The 15155-nt window shown below is 31.2% G+C and overlaps 1 protein-coding gene across 1 annotated transcript; it reads left to right on the top strand.

Moving 5' to 3' along the window:
* The first annotated feature begins 1771 nt into the window (after window positions 1-1771).
* Window positions 1772-11156, top strand: LOC115890773 (pancreatic triacylglycerol lipase-like). Its single transcript, XM_030911107.1, has 11 exons — window positions 1772-1949; window positions 2007-2158; window positions 2434-2562; window positions 2624-2773; window positions 3066-3174; window positions 3299-3403; window positions 4991-5244; window positions 5301-5424; window positions 7924-8044; window positions 8098-8283; window positions 10342-11156. The coding sequence occupies exons 1-11, from the start codon at window positions 1823-1825 to the stop codon at window positions 10421-10423; spliced, it is 1539 nt and encodes a 512-aa protein (XP_030766967.1). The 5' UTR covers window positions 1772-1822; the 3' UTR covers window positions 10424-11156.
* Window positions 11157-15155: the final 3999 nt, after the last annotated feature.

Here is a 15155-nt window from a genome sequence, read left to right as displayed (position 1 = left end):
ATTTCACAGCTGCAGATTTGTCATCTCGATTCGCCGGCAGGCTCCCGCAAGTCCCACTATCAATGAAACTCTTGTCAGGAAATAAGTTTCATCGGCTTCCAACAAAAAACAAGTTATGTCTTCTTTTCTTAAAATTCTCGATTTTTTTGACCGAAATCCTTCGAATTTTCTTTTCTTTTAGAAATGCAATTAAATGGACGTACTTACTAATATCTGTATTTTTCTTCACTGATATAACTGAACGTAACATGGAACAATATACCCAAATTGATGAAGCCTTCCTATGTTTTGAAATATGTCCAAAATATGCCAAGAGAACCTTTTCGTTACTACTATTCTTGATTCCTTTCCCTTTACACCAAGTTTTACATAGGCTTGCTCGTACGTTTGTCTTGATTTTTCGGGAAGTAGGGAATCGACAACGTTTTGCGCAATGCCTTCAATAACCGAAGGGACACTTTCAGGATCAGAATCACCCATATTAATATTATCTTTTGCTTTTTGCTAAAACTGAAAGTTTAACACAAAATTGAACATCAATAATTGAGTTGTCAAAGTCAAAATGGAAACCAAATGGAAACAATCATGGTATAAAGAAAACAAGGTATGATCGATAGCGGGTCCAATTTCGTTCAGTTTGCGCATACCACCTGTGACGTCATACGCCATACAAAAAAATATCCATATTGTTCAATTGCCACTAATAAAAAAAGACCTAAAAGAGGGAAGAATTAGGACATAACCCCAAAAGTTATGTCAAATCATTGAGCTTGACATTTGAAAAATTATTTTCACATTTTGACACAATTAAATTTCACAGATGACACAATCTGTTTGACAATTTGAAATTGGCGCGCAGAGCTTGCCGACCAATGGTGCCGTTTATCACCTGTGACGTAGTGACCAACCTGCGCAATATCATACCTTGTATTCTTTGTATCATGGGAAACAATCAACAAGCACGGTTACCACGGCCGCGGCGGCGGCGCCGGCGTCGACTAATATGGGCACCTGATAATTTTGAATTTCAATTTTTATGAGGATATCTCTGATATTTTAAATTAAATCAAATCTCTTTGGATCGTGCCTCTTGTCGCGTCGTAGATTAAATTTTGAATGCTACACGTTCGATACGAACTTTTTAATGAAACTTGTGTAACTACTTGCTTAACGTTACACGCATATCATTATGATGTTCGTATTGAACTTGTATCATTAATAACTATAAAAACGGCCTTTGGCCAACCCCAGAAAGGTTGTTTTAGAAAAACTTGGCAAAAAGTTCAATGCCAAAATATTTTATTTCGATAAATAAATAAATCCTATACGATACGGACTTGTCTGTATCGTATGTGTGTATCTCTGACCATATTAGATTGGAAAGTGCCCATAAGGACAATGTAAACACTATTTGGCGTTATTCTTGCAACGGTCGCGACCCAAAGCTTTTGATAATTTCGGATCGGTTCGGTTTTTCCGGAATTATGTCGCCAAATATTGTTTATTCAAATTTATTATTATTTTCTTTTAATTTTATAAATAACATACAGTATGTTGTATACAAGGAACTTTATTTTATATAAAACATGTATGTGAAATACCTATGAAACATTGGAAGCTGACGTTATGCCACGATCCACGGTTTTGGCAGTTCACAGTTCACAACAAAGTTTTTTAGTTTTTAATGCCACTTTTTCACGGGTTTGAGTAAATAAAATTTAAATTAAACTCACAAGACAGCAATACCTAATTACTTTGAGAACTGTATATGACATTTGATCATCAAAACCGAGTGTCATATTTTTTGTCAAGTTGTCAAGCTATGAAACACATTACTGCGTTGTTTTTGTTAATTTTAATTTGTGAAACCAAAATAAAAAACGATGAAGATGACGACAATATACCCAGAGAACCTTCGACAACTGAAAGAAAATTAATAAAATTTGGTGGTATAACAATTAATTTTAATATTTAGACTATTTAAAGTAACATTTATTTTTTGTTAGATTCTATAACAAAATGTTTCGATGATTTAGGATGTATCCGAGTTGACGATGAATGGTTTGATAAAAAATATCGCCCAGTAAATTTCATGCCAGTAGATCCAGAATCTCTCAGAACCGAGTTTCTGTATATAAAAAGAAATAATTCAAAACCAGTAATATCTTTTATTAATTTATCATAAAATAAAGCTCGCATATTCCTTTACACTGAAAAAAAATAGTTTAAACCAAAATGAGCTAATCAAACCAAATGTTTAGTTAGCCATTTTGAAACATGTTGCACAATAACCATCAGATGGACAAGCACAGACAAGCAATTCGGAGCGTATGTGTTCTTATCTAATAAATCTAAAACTAACTAATAAATCTAAAACTTAATTAAAAGAGAAAATTAATATAGAGCTTTTTGAATTTGAATTTGATTTTTTAGAATGCCGTCTATTATGTTGTAATGACATCCAATCCCAGTTCAATAAAAAACAGTGGTTTTGATGGTAAATCTTCAACGTTCATGCTGATTCATGACTTTACAAGCAACGGCTTTGCTGGATGGATAAAAGTATTTCTTTATTTTTTAATTTTACCTTAAAGTAAAATATTTTTTTTCCATTATTATTTAGCACATTTCAAAAGTTTTGTTTACGAGACTGAAGACATGCAATATTGTGTCTGTGGATTGGCAACATGGTGCTGAGCCTCCTTATGACCAAGCAATAGCCAATGCGAGGACTGTAGCCTTGGAAATAATCAACTTCATAAAAGTTCTTAAAGTAATCTTACTTACACTAAAATTGCTCAATTGGCTCAAAAAATTTGTTTTGCTTTTTTCTGTGTTACAAAAACCTACTTTTAGTTAATAATTTGAATAATTTATAAACAGTATATTTTTAAAGCGTGAGGGATTTCTTCACTGAAAACCAAATTAAAATTTTTAAATTTACTTAAACTTGTAACTAAATGTTATAAAATATCTTATACCTGTTCTATTTAATTTGGATATTTCCAGAATGTTGCATTAATCAAATCTAATGAAATTCAACGTAAATCTTAATGTTTTTTTAGCAAAAATTTAATTTTGATGTTAGTAGACTTCACTTAATTGGGCATGGTGTAGGAGCCCATATTGCTGGTTATGTTGGTACAGTATTTTGCCGAATAAAAAAGATAACAGGTATATTTAACAGGATAAGAAAGTTTCTGCTCTATTTATTGATATAAAATTTCAAAATATGACCTATCTTAAGAAAATAAACTTTAGTTTCATAAATACCTTATACAACATAACTTCATTTTAGGGTTAGACCCGAGTGGTCCTAGATTTGATAAGATGTCTCCTACTGTAACACTGGATGCATCAGATGCCAAATACGTTGAAGTTCTTCATACAGACGGAATTGGAGGTATGTTGTAGACAGTAGATTGTAGGGGAGTTTTTCTTGAGTTTTTCTTGATCATACAGTCTCAGAGCTTTGGCAAAAGCCAGTGTCTGAGACGGTTTAACAGAGTTTAGTTCTCCATCTCCGATATCAGTCGTACCAAAGTTTATGAAATGAATGGTTATCGTCTCGGCCCACTCAGTGATGAATTGTTCTCTCCTTAAAACAAACATCTGCAATATACCTAAAACTTAATTTTTCTAAAAACTCCCATGCTGTTGAAAAGAGCAAAAGGGATGGGTAGATAAACTATACAGATAAAAGAATTAGTTGAGGTTATGTGAAATATTATATTCCAATAGAGAGTCAAAATATTATATTCCAATAGATACATTTTAAACTTTAAGATGCGAAAAAAACTGTGTGAATCCCTGGTACTGTCTGTTTTCAACTATGCTAATATTGTTTTTTATCCATGTTTGGATCTGGTTTCTAAAAACAGATTACAGTATGTACAAAACGTTTGCTGTCGCTTCATTTTTTAGAGGTATATGCATTTTGAAGTAAAAATAAAGTTTGCTTTTCACTAGTCTGCGTTATTCCAGAAAATTCCTTTTAAATTATTCTGCACAAGTCTAAACTTTTTATTTCAACACTCTGGTACTGTAATTTGATATGGAACAGATTATTATTTTTTCAGCCAAATTGTATCTAGCGGGTGTTAGTTTAGATCGTACCATTTCGGTAAATGAAGCTGTAAAATTTTTGGTCTGCAAAATACCTAAAATATATCTTTCTAAAATTTCCAATGCTGTTGAAAGGGCAAAGTCGTTGAAAACACTATACAGATGTAATTCAAATTAATTTTTCTATTTTACTTCACACTTCATCCACTCCTATATTCTGTTCTGAATGAAAAATTAGTTTAGATTATGTCATGCATAATCACAATAAATAAATAATCTTACTGATAATGCCTCAACAGAGCTAGCAACGTTTCGGAAAAACAAGTTTTTTAAGACGTCTGGCTGTCACTAGTTACATATTCCCTTGATAAGCTCTCTAGAACAGCATGCGATCCGTCTGGCTGCGGGTAAACCTTGCGTTCCCTACTGTGCATTGAAAGACGATCCTATATTTTTTAAACAATTTAATTTCTAGCCATTGAATATAAATCGAAAATGTTTCCATAGCGCAGTGCAGGTTTGACCATATTTTTGTATATGTTTTATTTAATTACCAGAATTATTTAATACTATATTACACAATATAACGAAAATAAAATAAAATATCTTTGACCTGACCCGGATTATAGAACCCTGACTCATCGGTTCATGTCTTTTAAACTACGCACTGCGTTCGATTTATATTCAATACTAGTATTTATAGTACTTAAATTAATAAGAAAACTATTTTTGTTCTTCTTCCGATGCGCAGTAGTGAACGCAACGGGTATCGGCAATGACGGGCCTTTTGCTGTTCCAGAGAGCATAGTAAAGACGATTAAAGAGCCAGATTATCTTAAAATCTTTCAATAACGTTAAATCTTTTTTTATAAACAACAATAATATTATTTCAAAGCGAAATTAACGGAATATTATGCTCAATTAGAACATCACCAAGGATCTCTGGAACGATTTGGACATAGTGATTTCTATATTAACGATGCGGACCTACAACCTGGATGTTCACAAGATGAAGCACTAACCAATCTTTTATCAGTGACCAGGGACTCACTAGAAGAATGTCAAATACTGCCTGGTTGTAGTCACAAAATGGCGTACAAGTATTTTATAGAGTCCTTGGAAGCGGAAGCCTGTAGTTTCCTTGGGATTAGGTGTAGCAGTTATCAAGATTTTATTAATGTATTCATTATAAACTGTTTTCTATAATAGCAAAATTATTAAAATTGGAATTTTAGGGAAAATGTACCTCTTGTGACAAAGATAGATGTAGAACTTTTGGAATGGCAACGTTCAATAGTACAGAAAACAATACATATGCGTCTTATTACTTACAGACGTCTAAGAAGCCACCTTATTGCTGTAAGTTTATAAAACTGGCTATATTGGCTATTAAACATGCATAAAAATAAATGTTACTGCTCTAACACTGTTCTAAAAATAAATATTTTGATTCAAAACATTAAAGCACGGCTGCACTAAAATTTAATATATTTTTGTTTTCTCGGAACATGAAATGTTATTATGTAAACAGTATTTTTTAATTCTATGTAAAAGACTAATGGCAACAAATGGTTCTTTTTATTCAGTATATTTCAATTTTTATTAAATCATTTTTATGGAAAAGTTGATAACACTAGAATTTCAAAAATTTTACACGAAATAACTAACTTCATTTTTTTTCCTCACTAATAGTGATGGGCAAAACTGTTATTTTTAGATAACAGTTAAAACTGTTATAGTTATTTATAAAAAAACAGCTTAAAATAACAGTTTAAAAATAACAGGTTTCTTTATTTTACTGCTAAATATCTGAAAGAGTATGAGGCGGTCACCGCCAGGCGTATTAACGCAGTTGCAAGTTGCAACAATGACGTGCTCGGTGGTAGTATTTCCAGGGTGTCAAAACATTTCTAAATATCGATTGTTATCTAAAATACCTCTCTAAAAATGGTGGTTGTTTACAAATAAGCGCTGTTTAGAAATTGCGATATAAAAAAAGCCAAAATTCCGCCACTCGTCTATACCTATACATTCCGATCTACCTACGCCCTGCCCCTCGATCCGCGTAGATCCTGAATTGCGTAGCAGTGTATAGGGTGCATCTCACTCGACGGGCGAGAAGCTCTTAATTATGATTTTACCATTTGCGGTCAAAAAATAGCAATATAAGAAAATGTGTAGTATATTCTTTATAAGTAAACCAACTACACACTAGAGTTCGAATTAATTTTATACTGAAACTAGCGTGTACCCGCGACTTCGTTCGCGTCGAGTTAATAATTTCTAATGGTGATGATAAAGCAAAACAAGAATTTCCATTAACATACAAACTGGATAAAATTTTCTCACATTTGCCAAGAATAAGCTTTAAACGTCGAGTAGTTTAAGCAGAATCGTGGTTAATCAATTACTCAACTTTTTGGAACACCCTGTATGATTTTTTAAAAAAATTTCAAAATATGTAAAAAAACAAAATAAATTATGCGTGTCCAGGCGTTTTCCCGAAAGACTAACCGTTTTTTAAATAACAAATATTGTAATATTTGAGGGGCGTTTTCACCCTGTTGGAATTTGAGATTCGACAAACCCCTCCTTATCGAACCTCAACCCCACAGTCAATCCGTTTGCCAAAAATCAGCCTTAAACGTCAAAGCAGTTTAAGCAGAATAGTGATTACTCAATGGTCATATTTTATGAAACACCCTGTATATATTTTTAAAAAATCTTAAAATATGTAAAACAACATAATAAAATATACGTGTTTTAAGAGTTTTTCCGAAAAACTCACCGGTTTTTAAATAAAAAATATTCTAATATTTGAGGGTAGTTTCACTCCCTTAGAATTCGAGTTTCGAAAAATCCCTTCTTATCGAACCTCTACACCCTAAAGTCAATCCGTTTTCCAAAAATCAGCTTTTTACGTCAAGGGCTTTAAGCAGGATCGTGATTAATCAATGACCAAATTTTTCAAAACAAACTATACATTTTTAAAAAATCTTAAAATATTATTCTGAAAATTTTTCAGAATAAATAAATACCTAAATATTAAAACTTAGTAAGCAAGTACTAAAACATACAGCGCCATAATATCTCGACCTCCGTCCGTTATGCTCGTAACAGGTTGAAACAGAATGTATCTAAAACAACTGATGGCGTTATTCTCCAACCTGTTTCAAATCTCCATAGACAATCGACCGATGCAACAGCGTTCCTTTCCCACTCCGATTATTTCGACCGCCGCCCTGTTATGCTTGTAACAGGTTGAAAAATAACGTATCTAAAATGACTGCTTCTCCAACCCGTTGCGAGCCTCCATCGACAATCGACCGATGCAGCAGCGTTCCTTTCCCACTCCTGTTATCTCGACCGCCAGGCGTTATGCCCGCGACTGTTTCAAAAAACCTGCTTCTTTTATATCCTATTATTTTTAAGCTGTTGCAAGCCCAATACGACCATCGACGGAAGCAGCTACGTTCGCCGTAGCGCCTTCCCCACTCCGTTGTCCGTGGTCTCGCCGCCTGTATCTATGGTTGACGAAATAACATGTTTTCCATCCATAGATCCATACTAGTTGTTCTTTGGAATTGCTTCGAGCAGCATAGAATTTCGTGGCGGTGCAGAGCGCCGACTTCGTTTTTCGTTTCACGAGCGGCCGATCTCTACGTGTCGTTATTTTATATCTGGTATTTTTTAGAAGTAGTAACGGTTGCGTTATGTTATTTATAAATAATTGTTATATAATATCAGATAGTTAAATAACAACCCATCTCTACTCACTAATAATACAACCTGGATGAAGTATGTGTCAACTTGTTAACTAAAATCTAATAAAACTCTAAAAAGAATTAAACATTGTAGTGTATCAGTATAGAATCACACTTCATTTGAAAGCCACCAAACCAACATTTACTGGATACTTCAAGTTCATCCTGATTGATGTAAATCATCGTGTAACATCATCCTCAGTCTCAGAACCAAGGTAAATAATTAGTTTTCATTATCGCATAACCTTACTAATCACATTTTATTTAGGGATTTTAAAGGTGGTAGTGGTAACAGTTTAGTATTCTACGCTGGTAGCCCTGAAATGGGAAAAATTAAATCAGCTAAAATTGGTTGGCACCAGAAAAGGAATGTTTTTTGCATCATCAATTGTAAAGAATCTGTTAATGTTGAGAAAGTCAGTATATCCAGTATAAACAGTCATCAGAAAAACGTGTAAGTCTTGTATGTTGTTTATAAAAACAATTAAAAGATATTCTAAATTATATGGATCAAACTTGGAAAAAATAAATATAATTGGTAAATCATATCTTATAAGATTGTGCAAACTAGTTTTTTTTTTCAAACGTTTTTGCGAAGTGATTGACAATATAAAAAGTCATTTTAACGCCTAGGCATGAAAATAAAGCACTTTTACGCTTAAGCATAAAAGTACGAAAATATATTATTAAACTGTCATAAAGTGTCAAATTCAAGAAGCGTAACCATAGTTCCTCGATATATAATTAATTACAAGATATTACTTTTAAATCTTTTTAAAATAAATTTAAAAAAAATGTTGAAATAAACAAATAATAATGCAATTACTAACAAATTAATTTTAAGTTGTTTTATATTATTTTTTTAAAACATTCAACTTGTTACAAAATATACAGACCGGACCACCGTAGTAGTAACATAGGCAGAACCGGACGAATTAGCGTATACCCGTCCGCCGGATAAAAAGCAGGCGAAAAAATGCGATAAAATAAAAATAGGTAGATATGTGATAAGAATGTTACAGAATTTATATTTATTCATGTTTTAATAGCCAAAACGAATACATATATTCTTGCTACAGCTCTCGTGTAAAATTTATTTTTTAAGTAAAATAATGGATGTTTACGAAGTTCGTGAGAAAATTCAAACTGTAAATTGTAAAATGGTATTTCCAAAATAGGTCTTATCGAAATATACAAACAATTTTTCCACAAACTTTTGTAAACAGGCCAATTCCATCTTTACCTACTATATCAAGAGTTATTAATAATTTTGAAACACATGGGTGCGTGTCCCCACAAAAACACAAAAAGCCTGATGTGTTGATTAATGAAGAACAGGAGTTAAAGCAAGTGTTTGGGGTGGTTTTGTAGGGGAGCATATGATTGGTCCATTTTTATAAATGGTAATTTAACTGTTGCAAAGTATTTGGACGTGTTAGAGCAGGAAATTGTTTCTAGAATTCGTGAGTGAGAGATTATTGGGAGAAAGATTCCACAATGTCTGGTTTCAACAAGATGGTTGCCCTGCCCACAATGTCCGTATTGTTCAAGAATATTTGAACAATACTTTTCCCAACCATTTAATTAGTGGATATGGGACTATTTTGAGGCCCGCTAGATCACCAGATCTTTCTCCCAATGATTTCTTTTTGTACGGTTATGTAAAATCCAAAGTGTATGCTCATAATAGGGCTAATAATCTGGATGAGCTTCAAGTAAAAATATGAGAGCCTTTCCAAACTATTAGCCCTAATATGTTAGCCAATGTCAGACGGGAATTTTATGACCGCCTAGGCTTCTGTCTAGCACAAGATGGTGGTCTTTTTGAACACTTGTTATAACTTTTTTTATTTAGAGTAATATTTTAGTTTCTTTCGGGTTTAGAGAATTTATTTATTTTGGCTTGTAAACACACTCAAATAATAAATATTTAAGTATTTTTATTTTAAATGTTACCTTAAATGAAGGTAAACACTTAAAATGAAAATAATAAATACACGGCACTCCTCGCGTCGTATTCCTAGTGTCACGACCGACCCGTCCAAGCACAACTGCAACTGCGTACTTCCTGACCAGTCGACTAGCCGGCAGTGAATCTCTAGTACGAACGCAAATCGGGTAAACGTAAATTTGTCCGGCAACTTGCTATGTTACTAGTAGCCTGGTCATCTCTGTATAATTAAGTACATACCTTATATTGATGATATTAAAGTTTGGTCCACTTATGCCCATTTGCACCGTTTGTATAAACTTTGTTTAAAGGCTAAACAGTGATTAACTATAATAAAATACTATATAGTTAATCATTGTTTAGCCTTTAAACAAAGTTTATACAAACGGTGCAAGTGGGCATTAATATTTGAGATGAAGCCTCTCCAAGGTAAAGTTCTATGAAAGTGATAGTTTTCTGTCATACTAATTCATGTCATTTTTTGACATTGTCTGTCAAAAACTTCCTTAACTTATTGAACAGACATTACTTTGTAATCCAATCTAAATAAAATGTCCGTAGATCAACTTCTGTGCTGTGCCCGAAAGATGGCATAACAGAAATCATAAATGGAGATTACCAAGAGTTCTATCCTTGTAGCTGATCGATTAACAAAGAAGAAAAACTAATTTTAGGCATTTACACTATTTTATTTTACACTAATTCGAAAAATAATAAATATACAATCCATTTACCAACAAATAGAGTTTTCTTTTTCTGTTGACAGTTTATAAAATCAGATAAAAACCATAAAAAATAGTGCATTCTAACGAAGAGATATTGACGTTTCACTGAATTTCACCCTTACATCATACTTTTTAAGTGAGGCACAGAAAATTTAAAACAAATGGTGCAGAACTCATATTTTAATTTGTGAGAAAACTATAACTGCATAATTGATTTAAAATTTCTGAAAAGTAGCTGAAAAATTATCTCAGTATTTTGAGTGATTCTTCAGTCCGTTTTTACCTTTGAATAGGAAGACTATGGAAGGAGCATATCAAATATCTTAGATCCACCGCGATGGGCCTCAAATATGGCCGACTTAAATTCCGCTTTATCAGTGCCGTTCTAATTTTATTTAAAAAATGTAAAACTATGATGTAGGGTTGACGTGGGGTAGACTCAATAATATGTTGTTTTATTTGACGTTGTGAATAAATGTTGGTAGTTATTAAAATTGTTACAAAAATATATAATTCTAATAAAAATAGATTTAATAATAAGAAGAATAGAAGTTATAATAATTATTTATTAACATAAACATCCGATACGCTACTGAAGCAAGTAAATCTGGTAAATCAAATTGACAGATGACGGGTATCTAAATTCTTTGACAAGTAGTAAATAAAAGCAAATATGCAAGAAAAAATATATAATTAGTTAATTTAAGTGAATTTCATAAATGATCGGTTTACTACACGTATGTATATTATATAGTCACTTACTAACGAAAAGTTGTTCCATTATTTCACTCGATTTTTGCCGAGATCTACCGCACGCTACACAATTGACTATTTTAGAGTCTTTTTCGATAAATCGCGATAGTGTCACTGTTAATTTAAGTTCTGCCACAATTTCCATCTAGATTTACTACCTTTATACAACTCTCAGTAGTAGAATAAATAATAAATAACATAAAATAAGCTCCGTAAAGACTGACAAATCCATAAAATTTCAAATCAAATTCAAATGTGTCAAATGAATCGTCAAACAGAACTGTCAAGGATCCCCACCCTAGAGTGCTTTTTCCGCCCACCATGCATGAATACATGGATAGCATTATTCTCGTTCCTTAGTTTTGTTATTCAAAGGTTTTTACAAAACATTTAATATAGCTGTAGAGTTTCTAATTTTATTATACTACATTAAATTAAATTCAAGAAATAAAACTTTTGATTCTAATCGATTCAAAACAAAAATGCAGTTTATTTAAAATTATTTGTCAATATAAAATAGCAAATAATCTCTTATTTTAAAACATACATACGAGTGCTAAGAATAATAAACTAAAACTAATCAAACATTACTAATTGTTTTTCTAGAATTTATGTCTATGTACACGTTACACTTATACAATTAGTCAATTTTTACGACAACGTTAGTTTTAAAGCAGGTATATTTCTATAACGAGATAGCCACATCAACAAAAAGGAAAATTTACCGCCTTTTAGGCCAGAGATATGTATGAAACAAAGCGTAGTGATGACTAATTTTAAACATGATTTTTACGTAAAGAAATCAAAAGTAATTTTAATTGTTCAGACCCTATAATAAATTTTAAAATGCTTCACTGAGGTTATGTGTTAGGTAATTTATAACTTATTAAACTTTTATTTTTTAAGAAACTTGTTTCCTAAATTTATACAGTATGTCCTCGGGTTGCCTTTACAAAAAGAAAAACTTTTTTATTATTGACGTTTTGACAAAAATGCATCCTTCATATGTTTTTGTGTTTTTTCCCTTTGTAAAGACAATCCGGGGACATACTGTATATTATTAAGTGATGTCTGTATAGCCATTGCTGAACATTACGTCATATATTATCGTATTCTTGAGTACATCAAAACGAGATGAAAGAGACTGTATACACTGCATATTGTTTCTAATGTCACTTTACCATTTGTGATTATGATCCTTACCTCTACACTCCAAATTTGGAACGTAGTTAAAATATTTTAAATAGTATAAAATGATCTCAGAAAAAAATTAAAACAGATATACAGGGTGGTCCGAACTGTATTCCGGAAACTTCGGCAGCATATTCTGCAGATAAAAATAAGTAAAAAAAGTTCGTATAAATGTATGTCCTAAAATGCTTAGTTTCGGAGATACAGGGTGTAGAGGTTTTATTTGTATTTCGATTTTTTCTAAATAATTTCTGAAGTAACGTCAGTATTTGGATGAAAATTGATGTTTAGGAGTTTCTTAAAATAAGAAATTTGATTTTGATGTCAATATGACTCCTACTCTACCCTAGAGGGAGCCACCTACATATTTTTAACTGGTTTGAAGAGTAATAACTTTTCGTCCCTATCGGTATAAAACTACTGAGTAAAAAAATACACATTTACGACGTTTTTTACGTGAAAAATGTATCTTGGTAAAAATCGCTACGAGTAATCGTTTTCGAGATATTTGCAATCGAAATTATCAATACCTGTCATCATTGACATAAATTAAACATGTTGACTAAATTGTTATTAGATTGAAATCATAAATTTAAAATATTTTTGTGCCAAATCAACAGAAACTGTTTTATCATTATTTTTTGCAGAAAAAATTATGATTAATTTAAAAAAATAAAAATTTCCCAAATTTATTATTTCAGTGAAATAACTATATAGTTATTTGCACTTATTTAACGCTCACCTTGTATAAATATTCCCCAGAAATGGATAGAAATTATAAAAAGCCAAGAATAGCATAGACTCATCAAATATGAATGCGAATCATACCAACATATATTATGATAAAAACAATTTGAACAGTAAATCTGCATGATGATGAACAATTTTTATGGAAAATTATATATTTTTTAGATTCTACTGTCATCTTAGGATGTTTGTCACAAAGCCAAACCAACTCAATGTGTTTATTTTTCGTCAATAATGACATGTACTGACTATTTCCATTCTAAATATCTTAAGAACGGCTTCTTGTAGCGATTTTTACAAAGAGATATTTTTTACGCAAAAAGTCACAGAGATGTATATTTTTTCGCTCGGTATTTTTGTACAGGTACGGACAAAAAGTTATTACGCTTCAAAACAGTTAAAATGCATGTAGGTGGCGCTCTTTACCAGTAGGAGTCATATTGAAATCAAAATCAAATTTCTCATGTCAAAAAACTCCCAGACACCAATTTTCATCAAAATATTGACGTTACTTCAGAAATTATTTCTACACCCTCTATCTCTGAAACTAAGCATTTTAGAATTTACATTTATACGAACTTTTTTACTTATTTTTATCTGCAGAATATGTTGCCGAAGTTTCCGGAATACATTTCGGACACCCTGTATAAAATAATGATGACGTAATGTTGAAAGATCTTTGTACAGACTGTATCACATACAAAACATTCTTTGTAATAAAAACGGTAGATAAAAATTATATGTTTAGGTCTGAATACTTTTATTTTGAGGTTAATGCAAAATAGTGCCTAACAATTTATTGTCACTAGTCAAATATCAGTTAAGAACTAGTAATTTTAGTACATGCGGAGGGATAGAGTGATAATTTGAATTTCTAGAATGTACACATCTTAAAAGTGTATTTTTCTTAAGCAAAGAGAGATTAAATATTCTTTTACAATATACAATTACAATTCTACAATCTGATGATTATATGAAACAGTTATTCAAAAAAGTCAATATTTTCAATTACCTGCAAATGTTGCAAATGTTCATTACATATTTTTTTTTAAATATAATTCTAGTTTATATTTTAACAAGCACGGCTGATATTTGTTTATAAAAAAATATTTGTAATATTTTAAATACAATATTTTGATATTGAGTTTTTACAAAACAAAGGTTTTATATTTTAAAGAAGGATTTGTTTAGTTCATGAAACAAAGAAACTCCATACTATATTTTAAATGCATTTTTTAATGTAGATAGTTTGTTTTTGTGCGTATTAGTTAAACTTAATATTTATAAAAATAAGTTTGAAAATTTAAATATTTAATAAAGTGGTAAACTATATATTTTATGATTATAATGGAGATTTTGAATAGATCTATGAAAGTATACTTTTAAACAGAGTTTTACTCTGCTTAGCGTTCTCTATCTGTCCTTTCCATTGAATTGCCTCGTATATTATAAAGATTTATATACAGAAAATATGTTGTGGAGATTTTTTGTTTAATAAACTCTTGTTCTAGTCCAAAAAATTTAAAAATATACAAAAGAAATACTAGTGGCACAATTTTGCTTTGAATATAAAATAATATTAACAGATGACCATTTATAGGGTACCTCACTAATTAGAACTATCTCATCTTACATCTCGTATTTCAATAGTATATAATAAAACTGATACAGTGTATAGTCTAACAACTGGCATGTATCATATGTAACAGAATTATAACAAAATATCATTATTTAAATATTTAATAACAACAATATAACTTACTACGATATTATGTCACATTTAGTTTTTTCTTTTTTTCCTAGTCAAGCGATAAAAAATAAATCTAGAATGGTGAAACTAAAATATAACACGACTAGAGAATTACAAAATACTATAGTTTTTCTTTAATGCGCCACATTATGTATCTTAGATTAATATACAGGTTTAACTATTAGAACAATAGTTCTTATTTGTTTCAT

The sequence above is a fragment of the Sitophilus oryzae genome, unplaced genomic scaffold (genome assembly GCF_002938485.1).
Source record: "Sitophilus oryzae breed Bouriz unplaced genomic scaffold, Soryzae_2.0 scaffold_910_pilon_pilon, whole genome shotgun sequence".
Taxonomy (NCBI): domain Eukaryota; kingdom Metazoa; phylum Arthropoda; class Insecta; order Coleoptera; family Curculionidae; genus Sitophilus; species Sitophilus oryzae.
This window is presented reverse-complemented; position numbering and strand designations above follow the sequence as displayed.

Bases quoted from the DNA above. Each gene is read 5' to 3' on its own strand.
- LOC115890773 (XM_030911107.1), top strand. From the start codon at position 1,823: ATGAAACACATTACTGCGTTGTTTTTGTTAATTTTAATTTGTGAAACC. The intron at 2,563-2,623 runs GTATTTCTTTAT...ATTATTATTTAG, and splicing joins GCTTTGCTGGATGGATAAAA to CACATTTCAAAAGTTTTGTT. The intron at 2,774-3,065 runs GTAATCTTACTT...ATGTTTTTTTAG, and splicing joins ACTTCATAAAAGTTCTTAAA to CAAAAATTTAATTTTGATGT.